At 38.5% G+C, this 13151-nt stretch overlaps 1 protein-coding gene across 2 annotated transcripts in view; it reads right to left on the minus strand.

The window, feature by feature from the left end:
* PHF21B (PHD finger protein 21B) overlaps positions 1-13151 on the minus strand; it is a 163672-nt gene that overhangs the window by 16776 nt on the left and 133745 nt on the right. For both annotated transcript variants that reach the window (XM_061988788.1, XM_061988787.1), the window contains 3 exons: positions 9517-9867; positions 7631-7753; positions 2535-2586 (listed from right to left, as the gene is read on the minus strand). In XM_061988788.1, the coding sequence (XP_061844772.1) occupies positions 2535-2586; positions 7631-7753; positions 9517-9867 (526 nt within the window). The remainder of the gene's footprint in view (positions 1-2534; positions 2587-7630; positions 7754-9516; positions 9868-13151) is intronic.

The following is a 13151-nucleotide window of genomic DNA, read 5'->3' on the forward strand; positions in this document are numbered from 1 at the left end:
CAAACAGAGCAGAGCTCTGCACTTGGCGGGTTGAACATAAGCATTAAATCCACACAAACAATTTATTAGTTCCAATAAAATCAAAGGGTATAGAATTATTCAAAATGAAGTTCTTTCTGTTGTAAGCGTAATTTGCACTTCAGCATAATTTCAAATGTTGTCCTATTTTCTTTAGACAAAGAAAACAAGAACTAGTCACCATTTGCACTTTTTGGATTATAAATCTTTTCCCAAAATTGCTGTAGCTTTTAAATTTCCATTTCAATCCATTACCATTAAGGGATTAAACAGGCTGATGGCTTAAAGTTTCTTTAAACTGCTTTCAAATTCTCAGTCACTGGGACAGTAAATTATTTTCTAAAATGCAGATTTAAAGGGAAAGACACTGAAAAAAAAGACACACAGAAACCCTGCTGCATGTATTGACGAGACCTTACAACTAAGACGCTGTTTTCTCCCTGATTCACAGGGATTCAGGAAGCATAGGAAATCTTACTAGAAAGAGATCAAGCTGTAAAATGGTAGATATCTATTGAGTCAGAAAGGTATCTAAGCACATGTCTTACTCTAAAACACATAAAACTTCAACTCAGTGCACTGGAAATTCCTAAGCATTTTCTGATGATGGTCCACGGGATGGGTGGTAAATGTCACTTAACATTTTTTGTGATCAAGAATCATTGTGAGATGATGCAGACACCAGATTTTTCTCCTTATACCGGTGGAATCACAACAACTTTTATTAGCTGAGCACGTAACTACACCACACCAAGCTTTAGACTTTTTCGTAAAATTACTTGTTGTCTTCTCTGTCCATGAGAACTAATCCATTCTGCCAAGAGACTCCCAGCTCACCTCACACCACAAGCAAATTTGCTGAACAAACTCCTTCTGCCCTTCTCACCTATGTTTTCAGAAAGACAAAGCTGAGGCGAAGAAAGGTAGAAACCTGCTAACTCTTGCATTGTATTTTTGGAAGGCTGGAAAAGTAATCTGAACATTATGTGATAAAGCATTTAGTTTATGTGCAATATTTGTTTGAACTCATATTCAGAAACCTAGGAAGTCATGCTAGTAGCTCTCAGTCAAAAGCACGATCAGACTGGAAGCTTGTTTATTTTTTTGACTAAATGGGGGGAAATGGAGAGAAGGAAGTCTTTGTGAGAGGTAGTTTTCTAATTTGCTCAAAATCTATTAGAACAAATGCCAGATTTTCACCACTATTTTACGTATTTTACTGTGGAACTCTGGAGGTGAAAAATTACTAACTCAGACAATGAAAGTCCATCTCAAATGGGGAAAGAGAAGAGGGCATGCTTGGTACAGATCTGCATAAACATCTGTGATGAGTTTGTGTGGAGCTGCTTGTGCTTGGTAGTAGGGTAAGGGGGCTGCAGTGCTACTCCAGTAAGCAGTTTGTGAAACTTTCCCTGACAATTGAGCTGGACCCACCTCCAGCCTAGCTGGGCCAGTCCAGCACCTCTGCCATCACTATTTAAGAAGGGAAATTTCTAGTACTTAGGATGAGGTGAAATGGTGGGACAAGATGCAGGCAACCAGGTGGACCCTATAGTCAGAGAAGAACTAACGGTTGCCAACAGCTCTGAGAGGATCCTATGACAGAGGGTGTGATGTTGAGGATCCTGACCCAGAGGAGGCAGAGAGGAGCTGCATTCCTTGGGATGAACGGATATCAGAGTGGCCCACGCAGGGTTGCCTGGCCTGTGAGGGCTGGGTGAGGAGTCTGTCTGCCTTGAGGAGAGACAAGTGGCAAGAGCCATCAGGAAAGGACTGACGGAAACTCCCATTCCCTGCCCCCCTGAGCTGTTCAGTGGGGAAGAGGAAAATTCGACACCAGGATCAGGGCTCTGAGCCCAAGAAGAGGGGAGGCATGGGGGAAAGGAGACCTTTAAGGACTGGATTTTCATAATCAATCTATTCTGTATTGTTTTCAGTTGGGTATTTCTGGTTGTTATGTTTTGGTTGGTGGCAGATTAATTTAATTTTGGTTTTCTTCCCCAAGTTGAGTAGTCTTGCCTTTTTTGCCTGGGATCAGAAGCAGTGAATGAGTCCTCCCTCTCCTAAGGGGGTTCCAAAGGCCCTCAGCACTTGTGGCTGATTGCAGTTCTTTGTTCTTGGCTGGTCCTAAACCACAAGAACGTCTTCAAACCTTGCTGACTCTTCAACCAGATCTGTGTTGGCCAGAGCCTTTGCAGACATTTTGCTTCACTATTGTCCAATCCTTAACATCCTTTAAAGGACCATGATGACTGAGCGCAAATGCCAGTTTATGCCAAACTTGCCAGTGCTGATTGCAGAGCCAGGTCTCATGTTCTTTGGGCTGTGCAACGTAGTGGGAGGCAGAGCAAAGTAACTTTTGAGGCTGAAAAGCACAATTGTGCATGGATAACATTTCACCTGATTTTTCATTGCCCTTCAGAGAACAAAATCATCTATTCCTCTTGGGTGCAGAGCAACCAAGAGAAAAAATTTCACTCAAAAACTGAACTGTAAAACAACATATGCCATCTTACCTTCCAAATGTTCTGTGGTAACCAGTCCTAATGCTACCATGAAAGCAATTTTCTAAGGAAAGAAAAAAACAACACAAGGGTTAGATCTTCTACTGTGCCAACCAAGGTAGAAGTGAGTAAATAAATAAATCTAGCATTGACAGAATCAACCCATGAAAAGGTCTTTTAGAAATGTATCTTATTTGAATGAGCAATAATATGAAGAACTTTAAATGAAGACTTGCTTCAGCTATGCCTGGTCACTCATCTTCCACTTGTGTGACTATATGAACTTTAGTAGTTCAGAGACTTATAAAGTCAGTGCTGTATGACTAGTGATTTTATACAGCACATAACCAAAATTCAGTCAATTAATTCAAGTCAGTTTCACATTGCTAGCTGTTCTGTTACTCCACTATTTAGAGAAGTAATTGTGTACTGTTGTTACTATCTGGACATGGAACTGTTTTTATTGCATGTGAGCAAGCTGTATGAAGTAAAATAAGATACAATACAGTTCCACTGAACTTTACAACACTAAACAAGATATCTGAAGCATACTGAAAGTCTCCTCTCCCAAAAAAGACTCTCAGAAATTTCCCAAGTTACATAGAGTATCATGTACATGAAGTACACTGATCCACCATTTTGCATTTTACCTCAATGGAAGTGAACAAACCTTGCACTGATACCGGTGAACTAATTTTGCAGTGAGGAATCTGATCTAAAATATTACTCAGAACTCTTGTACGGTATATATGCACAAAACATATCTTCATATTAACGAATCTTTAAGATGTACCGATGCAGTGACAGGGCAAGAACTAGAACAGATTCTAAATTTTCTCAATGATTTTTCATTGTACAATTCTTTCCTTGAGGTAAAAGATTTCCTCAAGTTTTTATTCCCCCTTTGGGATGGAAAAATAAAATTCTACTGTGCTATTCGAAGCCCAAACTGAACTGAATTCTTTGGTTTTGAATCACATCTGTGGCACTGTGTGGGGTCTTGGAGATCTCGTCCTCTTTCTGCTGTGCTGGACAACCTTGTTGGATCATGCTACCTGAGGTGTATTTTCACAAGCTACAATTCCAGCGATGAGACAACCTGACTAGAAAACCCAAGCTAGTAGGAAATCCTAGCAAGCAAACCTTGCTAGGATATAAATAAAGCATCTAAAGACCATAGGAAGATGCAATTATCATATTCACCTGAAATAAAATGTGTAGATTTGGGTCAAACTAAAATACAGTGTTTAAGTAGTAGAAGGTCAAAACATTCTGTTCCAATCAAGTAAGTGTCAAGAGAACACATTTCAACACTTCCAAGTCAAAATTAGTTTGACCTTCCTGTTTTGTGAAAAGCTTGATGATTAAACTTTCCATTTCAGTTCAGGATAAAATAAACTAATAAGTCACTGGAACTACCATTTCCTTTGTAATTCTGACTTTCACACAGTGAAATTGTGAAAGCAAGCACAACCTCATTTTGTAGATGAAAAGATCTAGCTATGGGGTGGGGTCTTCAAAATCTGAAGGTGAAGATTCAACATCTATACTCTTCTTGTTTCTGTGAAAATATCTTGGTCAGACAAGTGAACTAAGAAACTCAGGCAAGAATATTTTCTTTCCACAGTCTCCTAGTATGTAACTCTCTCTGTAGATTAAAAAGGTGATGTAGAATCTCACCACTGGAAACTTAGATATTTTGATGCTAAATTCCTGCCTTCCATAACTGTGGTAATGGCAAGCACATGTGTGTATTTGCATGTCAGACCTTGATTTCAATAATGTTCTCTCCTTACATGTCTACAACATCAGCTAGACACAGTGGGGGCTCCACAGCTGAAGGGAAAGATGAATATTTGATCTGAGATGCACTGTGTAGACCTGAGAAGAAAATGTCAACTGAGGAGAATAACAAGCATCACCTCATCCCCACCAAAAAGTAACTTTGCGGCAGGATACGTCTCAACACTCAAAGCAGGAGTAATAGCAGCATTTAGGTACCGAATCAGAAAGTTGGAACGGTTAATGTGCAATTGTATTTTCCCAGTGGAGCACAGAATGCTTGTATTACCTGAAGATTAAACTGCAGGAGAAGCATACATTTTCTGACATCTAAACTAAAATTATTTGAGTACTGAAATGCTTGCTAAATAATTTCCTCTCCTTGTGCTAAAATTATTTGAACACTTATCTAATTACATGTAATGACAGCATACTTGCTTAACATGTGAAGAGCCTTCACAAATGGACTTGATAATTATCTTGCTATTAAACACAGGAAGGGTTAGCTTTTATAGGTATATAAAAGACTGTTCCTTTTAGAAAAAATCCCGGTAGAAGTTGTATTCCTTTTAACAAGCATATTATATTAACAGCATATTTGGTTTTATGGGTTTTGCTGTTTCACACTCATGTAGCTTCTTGGATTCAACTCAAAATACCACTTCCACTGCAACGCTTCTTTCAAATATCAGAGCAAAATAACCAGCATCTATGGCAGCAGTTTTTCTTTTAAATAAAAACCTGCTAGAATGTCATAGAAAATGTTACCAGAAATATCAAAATTTACTAATATAGAATTTTTTTAAAGCAAAAATTTGGGGCATAATATTGTTTCTTTCTGTGCTGAACTCAGGTCCTTTTAAGAAAAAAAAACAAATCAAACCAAAATAAAAACTTAAACCATCAGGCACTTGCTTCCCAGAGGAGCAGCTGTTTCTTTGCAGAAGTCATTCTGCAGAGAGAAGGCTGATGACTAGACAGGCAGTTATTTGCCTCTGGTCCCAGCAGAGCCCTGGCAGCAGGGAATAGGTGTCCCACTTCTCCAGACCCTCCTCAGCCCCAGAGGGACTGAATTCTCACAGATCATATCTCAGGAGAGGGCTCTGACCATTGGACCTGAGACACCTTGGGTGGCTGAGATGCTCCATCCTGCTCCTGGGTTGCCAGGCATTTTGGCTGCAAGACAGCGGATGCAGGGAGGTTTGGTCTAGTCTGATGATGACATTCTTGGGAAAGGAGAAATCTTCGTCTTACCCAAAAGACAAACGTAACACAGGGGACTGTGTCCAGGATCAGCTTCATGGCTTTCCACCAGAATCACCCAGCCAAGAACAAAAGACAGCAATTATCCTCAGGCTTTTCTGTTCATTCAGGTGCATACGGATTCCCGGCTACTGGTAAGTCCAGTGATTTCTGTCTTCTTTGTCTTAAATTCTCAGTTTAATTTGTTAGATCACAGTCTGTCACAACTAAATTTATCTAGAGCCACAATGGAGTTCCTGCCTCTGTTTTGTGCTTTGAAGATAATTAAAGGTGTGGAGATAAGAGCCCAGAGTGCTTATTTTGTTTTTTAAAATATCATAGTACCTTTGTTTCTCTTTGCCTTAAATCTAATAATCTGTTTAAAAGCTATGAGTGCTGTTAGAAATGCGCGGTATGTCTTTTCATGGAGCAAACCAAAGATTTTTCACAAAACCATTTCATTTTGTAATTACATGTTCTATTTATGTCATTACATGTATTTACACTAATTATGCTGTTAGTTCTAATTACACTAATTGCATAAATACATGATAATCAACTAAAGTTTACTTTCAAAGAACAAAAGAAATTAACTCAAGACCTACATATTTACGGCCATGAAACAAATCTATTAAAAGAGCCATCATACTTTAGCATAGCTTCAGAATCCTACCCAGAAAACTGCTGGCTGAAACCTCCAGTATATATGGTAGGAAAAATGTTCTTGGTTACAGAAAAAGTAATCGTAATATTTTGGTTAGTAATTTAATGAAAAGCTAATTAAATTAATGAATGCTACACCAAAATCTGTGCCCAGTCCCATGGTCTGTTCCTGCATCCCTCTGGAAGATTTGTGCTCAATATTGTTTCCTTGGGGATAAGTTACAGGCAAAGAAAATTGAATGTTTTCTCTAGTATTCTTTTTAAGCAGGACCTACCAGCCTTTCTGCCCATATGGTGATACAAAATAAATAGTCTTCTGGAGATACCTCCTTAAACAAAACATGATCCTACAGTCCACCATTCAGTGGCAATGAAGATCCATATGAGGATCAGATTTTAAACTTGGGATGTTTCCTAAATGTAGTTTCTCAGAGCTTCTGCATAAACATGTGATTGATATTCTAGGCTAAAAGTCATTATTTATCCTTAGCACTGTTTTAACTACACAAACTTCTTTAAAATGGTTAAACAAACAACTACTCACATGCCTCGGGTAACATTATAAATTTTATATTGTAAAATTCTCTTAAACCTACAGCTCCAAGGACACTTTTTTGCTATGCATTTATTAGATTCGTAAGGTTCAGATTTCATGTGGGCAGAACATTTCCACAACAGAAGTAGATTCAGTTTGTATAACTTCTCAAATTGCCTCAAAAGTATACGCAATATAATGTGAATACATCTAGTCAAAAATCAAAATGTCTGTTAAAAGAGAGACCTATTTCCACAAGGACTTGTGATTTATATTTTTAGTTTGCATTGCAAATATAGCTCATGAAAGAGATTTAATCTTATAACCTGCTTTCTATTCTCTTTGGAAGACTTTGGGGTATTTCAGACTAGAAAGAATCTTTGTACATGGGATGACATGCATATAGCAAATGCAAGAAACTAGATTGTTAAATACAATCTAAAAATTGCAAGATTCATTAGAAAGAAGATGTGAAACCTCAGGTAACAAAAGAAATGTTCGTTCAACCTTATACGCGGCCTGTAAAGCCCATGCTACGAGTCTGATAACACAAAAGGAAATACCTTGAGTTTGTATACACGTTTCCCAAGAAATACAGGTATATATCCACTCAAGGTATCTAGATTACTACGAGATCTACAATTCTTACAATTCTTCTTTGTCAGAGAAAATTACCAAATTTGTCGGAGCACCTCCCTGGTGGGGAAATCATTCTGATTGCAGTGATTGTGTAGAAAGATGAACAGGTGACAGAACTATGAGCACAAAAGCAGTAATTACATATCCACACAGAAAAAAAAAAGTTGTTTAGAATTGGCCCCCAAAACTTAATCACACTGCAGGTCACATATGAATAAAATAAAAAATATTTTTTAAAAAAAATCACCTCTGGATTTTCCTCCTTTTTCTTTTTGGTGGCAGGGGATCCCTGAGCTGACTCTTCAGGAGGTTTCTTTGTCTCCACTTTACTTTCTGTCTGGGTTTGGACTTGAGGCTGAATAATGATAACCTAAAAGACAACGTAAAAACAAAAGAAGAGAATTCAATAAACAAAACTATATTTTTCTGCTTGAAACTTTTGACTATTCTCTGAAGTGTTACTTGATACCCCTATGGAAAACAAATACTAGATGCAAGTCAAAAATTTCAAAAATCCTGGATACATAGATCAGGCTTCTTAACCCATATATAAGTAAGTTTCTAAAAACTATTTTTTGTTGGTGCATTACAAATCTGCTGCAGCCTAAGGGAGCCACTTGATCAGTGTCTCTAAAAATTAGGACACTTCTATTTAGACTTCTGAAGCTGACTAAGCAGCCTAGCTTTAGTACTCATGTTGTCAGTGATTTTAAGGTCTTTCCTTTGATTTTATTTTACACACAGGTAGAAGATATGGGATTACTACACATTCAAAACCTCAGTCTGATCTCAGTCATACCATTGTTATTTCAGAGTAAGTACATGTTGATGGGAAGAAAGACTCCTCAGTACCACTCATGTAACTGAGATTGGAGTTCAGTTCTCAGTATTTATGTATTATGAACAGTGGATGTGCAGTTTTGTATAAACAAAATAAACTGTATGTGTTTTAAATTGAAACCTATAAATAAGTTAGAACCTAAATAAATTACTGCATAGACCTCTTACAGATGCATGTATGCTAGTACATCCAGCTGCTCTTATTTGAATTGTCACATTAAGATTTACATGGTGCAGATAATGTTATCTCAGAAGATATTAAATTAAAAGGAAAGAAGGAAAATTTCCGACCACATATGTGACTTTATACCCATAAGCAAAGTTTCATGAAAGACTACGAACGACCTTTCCAAGCTCACCTTCTTGTTGAAAGTTATTGGATTTGAACACTGGGACTTTTTCATGTATTTCATTGCTAACTTTCAATCAACATTATTTGTTATCTCAACTCAGTTACTCTAGAAGATTCAAGAGCATTAAAAGGCTCAGTTTTCTTAACCAGCAGACAGTTTAAGCAGGAGAAAAATAAATTATGTTAGAGAAGTGGAGAAGAGATACCTGTTTTTATTTACCTCAAAAGCCATCCTACATCTTGTATTCTCTTTTAGCCCTGTATGAGAACCTGCACTGCCAACAAGACCCAAAGTAGCAGGATCCCAGTAGCAACTTACAGCAAATATCTGCTGGGTACATTGGCAGTCCTTATTGTAACTGTTCCTGGTCTAAGAATGGAGGAGTTCTTGCATTTCAAAGCTGAAAAGCGGTACAAAGAGCAAACAACTAATTCCAAACTTAAATATTTTCCCTACTGATTCATTTGCTGATCAGTTTTGAAATCCTGAGCTCTCATTTTATTTGATCTTCCCGTGAAAGTGTAGAAGGGAATGCCTGATGATTTGCTATACTCCCCTGAGGTCAGTCGATATAACTAGTATCACCGTATAATTGAAGTGGGAGTCCATAGGAAATTTGAGCCTGCACAGAATTCAGGGATATTATTAGTGAGAACTGGTTTAAGGAAATGGAAGATCATATGGTCCCGTTAATGTCAGACTACATAATGATGCATTTTGTTCCCACTAAAAATACACTTGTACACAGAGAAATATCTACTTGTGTCCACATGTCCCCTTAAGAATCTTCTCATTGCTTTCTGATTATTTTCTTCAAAAGGAACCACTGACACTACTCTGCACGGGGCTGCATGCTCCCAGGGGAATATTCTGCTTACATCTGCAATGTAATTCCTGTGCTTGATAACCACCAGAAAAAGCCATGGAAAGCAGAACCTACCTTGTTGTCGGCACTAATGAGGAGTGGTTGCACTTTAATGCTGTCGTTGACCACCGAGACAGTTGCGCTGGTGCTGATAGGAGTTGCATTGTTGGGGGAGGTGGAAATGATGGCGTACGCCACACCTGCACTGCTCAGAGGTGATGAAATAGCTGTAGACTCAGTGACACTTTGTGACTGGCTGTTAGGCGTCTGTACATGGCTGACGGTGTTATTGGCAGTCGGAAGGGCAGGGCTGGGGTTTTTGATGCTGACTACAGTTGCCTTCTGGAAGGTAGGAGGCTGCTTGGAAGGTTGGTCTCTGCACGGTGAGATAGGGAGGCTGTCTGGAATCAGGGTCTTTGGCCTAACCTACAAACAGAGAGTCAGACATTGTTAGGCACAGCCTCACACCATAACAAACAAATAACTGCATACATGCACTCTCCCAGTGGAATCTGTAATTGCCTCAATCGTGGAACTGGAGCATCTAGAAAAACAAAATGTAGCAACTTGAAGTAGCCAGCATTCATTTAATTGTAGATATATTCTCAGTGCTCCTCAGTTGGGTCATTTTGGAGTCCTTAACTCATTGCAATGCTGAACAAGAAGGGAAGAAAAAGTAAATTCCTCTTTTTATTTATTAGCACACATCCATAAAAATGCTACTCAAGTCACATCCAGTTCTCAGTAGGGATGTTTAAGCCAAAGCCTTTGCAAAAGATGTAAGCCCCAGACGTAAGAGTTTCCTGTTTTGAAGGACACAATGCTCTTGCTATGAACTATGGAGTGAGAACTGAATCATTAAGGGAGTTGTGGCAAAGCATTTACAGGAACAGCAAGCATATACATTTACACTGGTGGATCAGTGAATCAAGAACATGGCATTTTTAAGATGTGCCATGTCTAACGGAGAGGAGATCAATCATACAATCACTCATCTCACACACACACCAAAAAAAAAAAACCAACCCAAAACAAAAGGAGGAGAAGAAAAGAAACCTGCAACCATCAAACTTTATATTTTGTCACTGTAAGTAAAGTGCTAGTTTGCAGCTGTGAGTGGATGCAAAAGGAACTTACAGGGATGGAGGAGGAAAACGTTTGCCCAGACCTGCAAAGGCTGAGGCATTACCCAGAGCTGTGAATGATAGCTGCGAACAATTGTTTCCAGCTAATGCGATGTGTTTCCAGTGGGGTAATTAACGTCACCTGTCAACGTGGCTCTGCCTTAACAACATGTTAAGCACAGTTCCAGGATTGAAAGTAAATAATTTAAACTGCTTCACATGAAGTTAACTTCATTCCCAGCTTATTCGTTAACGCGGCCAGATAAAACAGTCCGTTCCCTCTGTGCTTATTTAGTCCTGTCACTTCTCGCACCTTCCATACTGTGAAACAAAATGACAAGTTGTAACAGACAGACATGGGAAACAGCTGCCTGTGTCACTGCGCTGTAGTCTACGGGAGCCTTTCCAATGATGCCGATTTCAATCTTGAGCCTAAGTAAGCAATTTAATGAAAACACAGGGATTTACTGATGTGCAGAAAATCATCTCTCAAGGTTGGCCATCATCCTCTATCACATCAAGGAGGAGCCATAACTGTTTGTCCCCACAGAGAATATTAAGTGCAGTAACACATGTATTGCGAGTAATTTGTGTTTTGATAACTCAGCTCTCAATTGCCAATAGGATCCTAACACCTACGAGCAGTGCAAATGCAAATTAGAAGTATGGTCCTGCTCTGAAGTGTCTGAATTGTCAGTAGCCAAGGTAGATGGAAAGTAAAAGAGGAAATGGAGACAAAGAAGAGCAAAGAGGAGGGTTTGCCTGAGGTCCTGCAGCAGACTCAGGACGAAGCCAGGATGTCCGCTGCATTCAGTTCACAACTTTGGGGTAACACTGGAAGGCCTCACAAACCCACTGTAAAATGATGCAAACCTATGCCAAGCTGTTACTAACCACATTAAAGATACACTGGTAGCAACTGAAGGCTGGGTTTTCTTTCCTCTTTTTTCTTCCATCCAATCACTTTATGCAATGATTATTTGATTTATTTAGTTAAGACCAGACAAATACCCTACACAAGCTGCTTTAGAAAGGAGTCTATAATTAGCTTCATCTCCACAATTAGTTAATGGTCTTTTTTTCAAAACTAGTGCAGAGAGGATTGGTTTAAACCCATTTTGGCCCAGGCACTCTGCAAAAGTAATGCTTCTAATGTAAATAACAGCTCAGTGCAATAGGAGACATGATACCCAAAGCAATTTGCTCATGTCTGTATCAGAGTCAGTTATACAAGCAGATCTTGTAACATCTACTTTTAAATCTCTATAATAATATCATTTCCCTCCTATGTTATATAAGCCTCTCATATGCAACCCTTTAACAAACTGCTCATGTGCTCAGACACATGTTCACAGAAATAGTATCATCATTCAGAAAAGAATGTCTGAGAAGCTTGGAAAAATACAGTTGAAATGTATTACCATGGCTAAAAAAATCCAAATGTAATTCTTAGCTGTTTGGCTAACATCTAAATTTTTATCATCTCTCCTTAAAGCACAATAATTTTCTTGTGGATTAATATAACATCTGTTACCAATAAAAATACTGTAAACACACAGATGAGCATGTACCTACTGAGGAAGAGAGAGAGAAAAAAAGGAGTAGGTCAGATCAAAGACTCAGTAGAAAATCACTGAGATCTTTAGAAAAAAAATCAAGTCTGACAAAAAAATTGGCTCAGGAGTATTTCTAGCCAAAAACTGTCACGCAGTCTACTAGAATCTACTGTATCTCTCACTCTTAATTGCACCTTTATATTTAATATAAAGTCTAATTAAAACTAAATGTCTGTATATATGCCAGATATATAATTATCTTTTCTACACTATTATATATATATATTGGCTGTCAGATGCAACACCTCAATGAATCCTATACACACCCTTAATACATGTTCTGCAAGTTCTGGATAAATGCATATTACTCTGCTACAAAATAAGCTCTTCCTGCACAGATAATTAGACTTAATTTTCCAAAGTAACATATTCTGTACAATGTGCTGTGCACTGAAATAGCTGACGTGATTTACGAAGCTGGTACAGCACAGGAACATATGCTGGGCGTTTTCTGCCACCGTGTGATGCAAAGGAGGTATAGCGATCTTCAGAGTCTAAGTAAGCCTCTGCAACTTCCCTGGCAAGTTCAGCTGATGTCGTGAGAGCATATTTATTTGCAATTATAGGACAATTACAAAAAACGTTTCAGGTGCTTCTTAGTTAAAGCTAAAGTAAGTTAAGCAAAAATAATGTTTACTTCTACAGGCTGCAGGCAGGAATCCAAACCAGAAAACAACCATGGAAACTCGTCATGTACTAATACCTATGAACCTTCCCCCCTTGAACAAATCACTAAGTGTAAGCACTTAATAGACAGCCAAGTGAAAGACCTTTAGCTGAGTTTCTCATTAAAAACCAAACTGCTACAGAAATCTGTGTGTCAGCTGGGAGGGGGAAAAAGAAACTAAGGAAAAAGATGACATAAATTCATTTTCCTCACAGCAAAACTATAGCTTAAATTTGGAAGATGAAAGGAGGACAGTGGCACTAGCAGAAGTTTGGAAGTTGACTGTCACTGAAGAAGAACAAG

Source organism: Colius striatus, chromosome 1 (genome assembly GCF_028858725.1).
Source record: "Colius striatus isolate bColStr4 chromosome 1, bColStr4.1.hap1, whole genome shotgun sequence".
Classification (NCBI taxonomy): domain Eukaryota; kingdom Metazoa; phylum Chordata; class Aves; order Coliiformes; family Coliidae; genus Colius; species Colius striatus.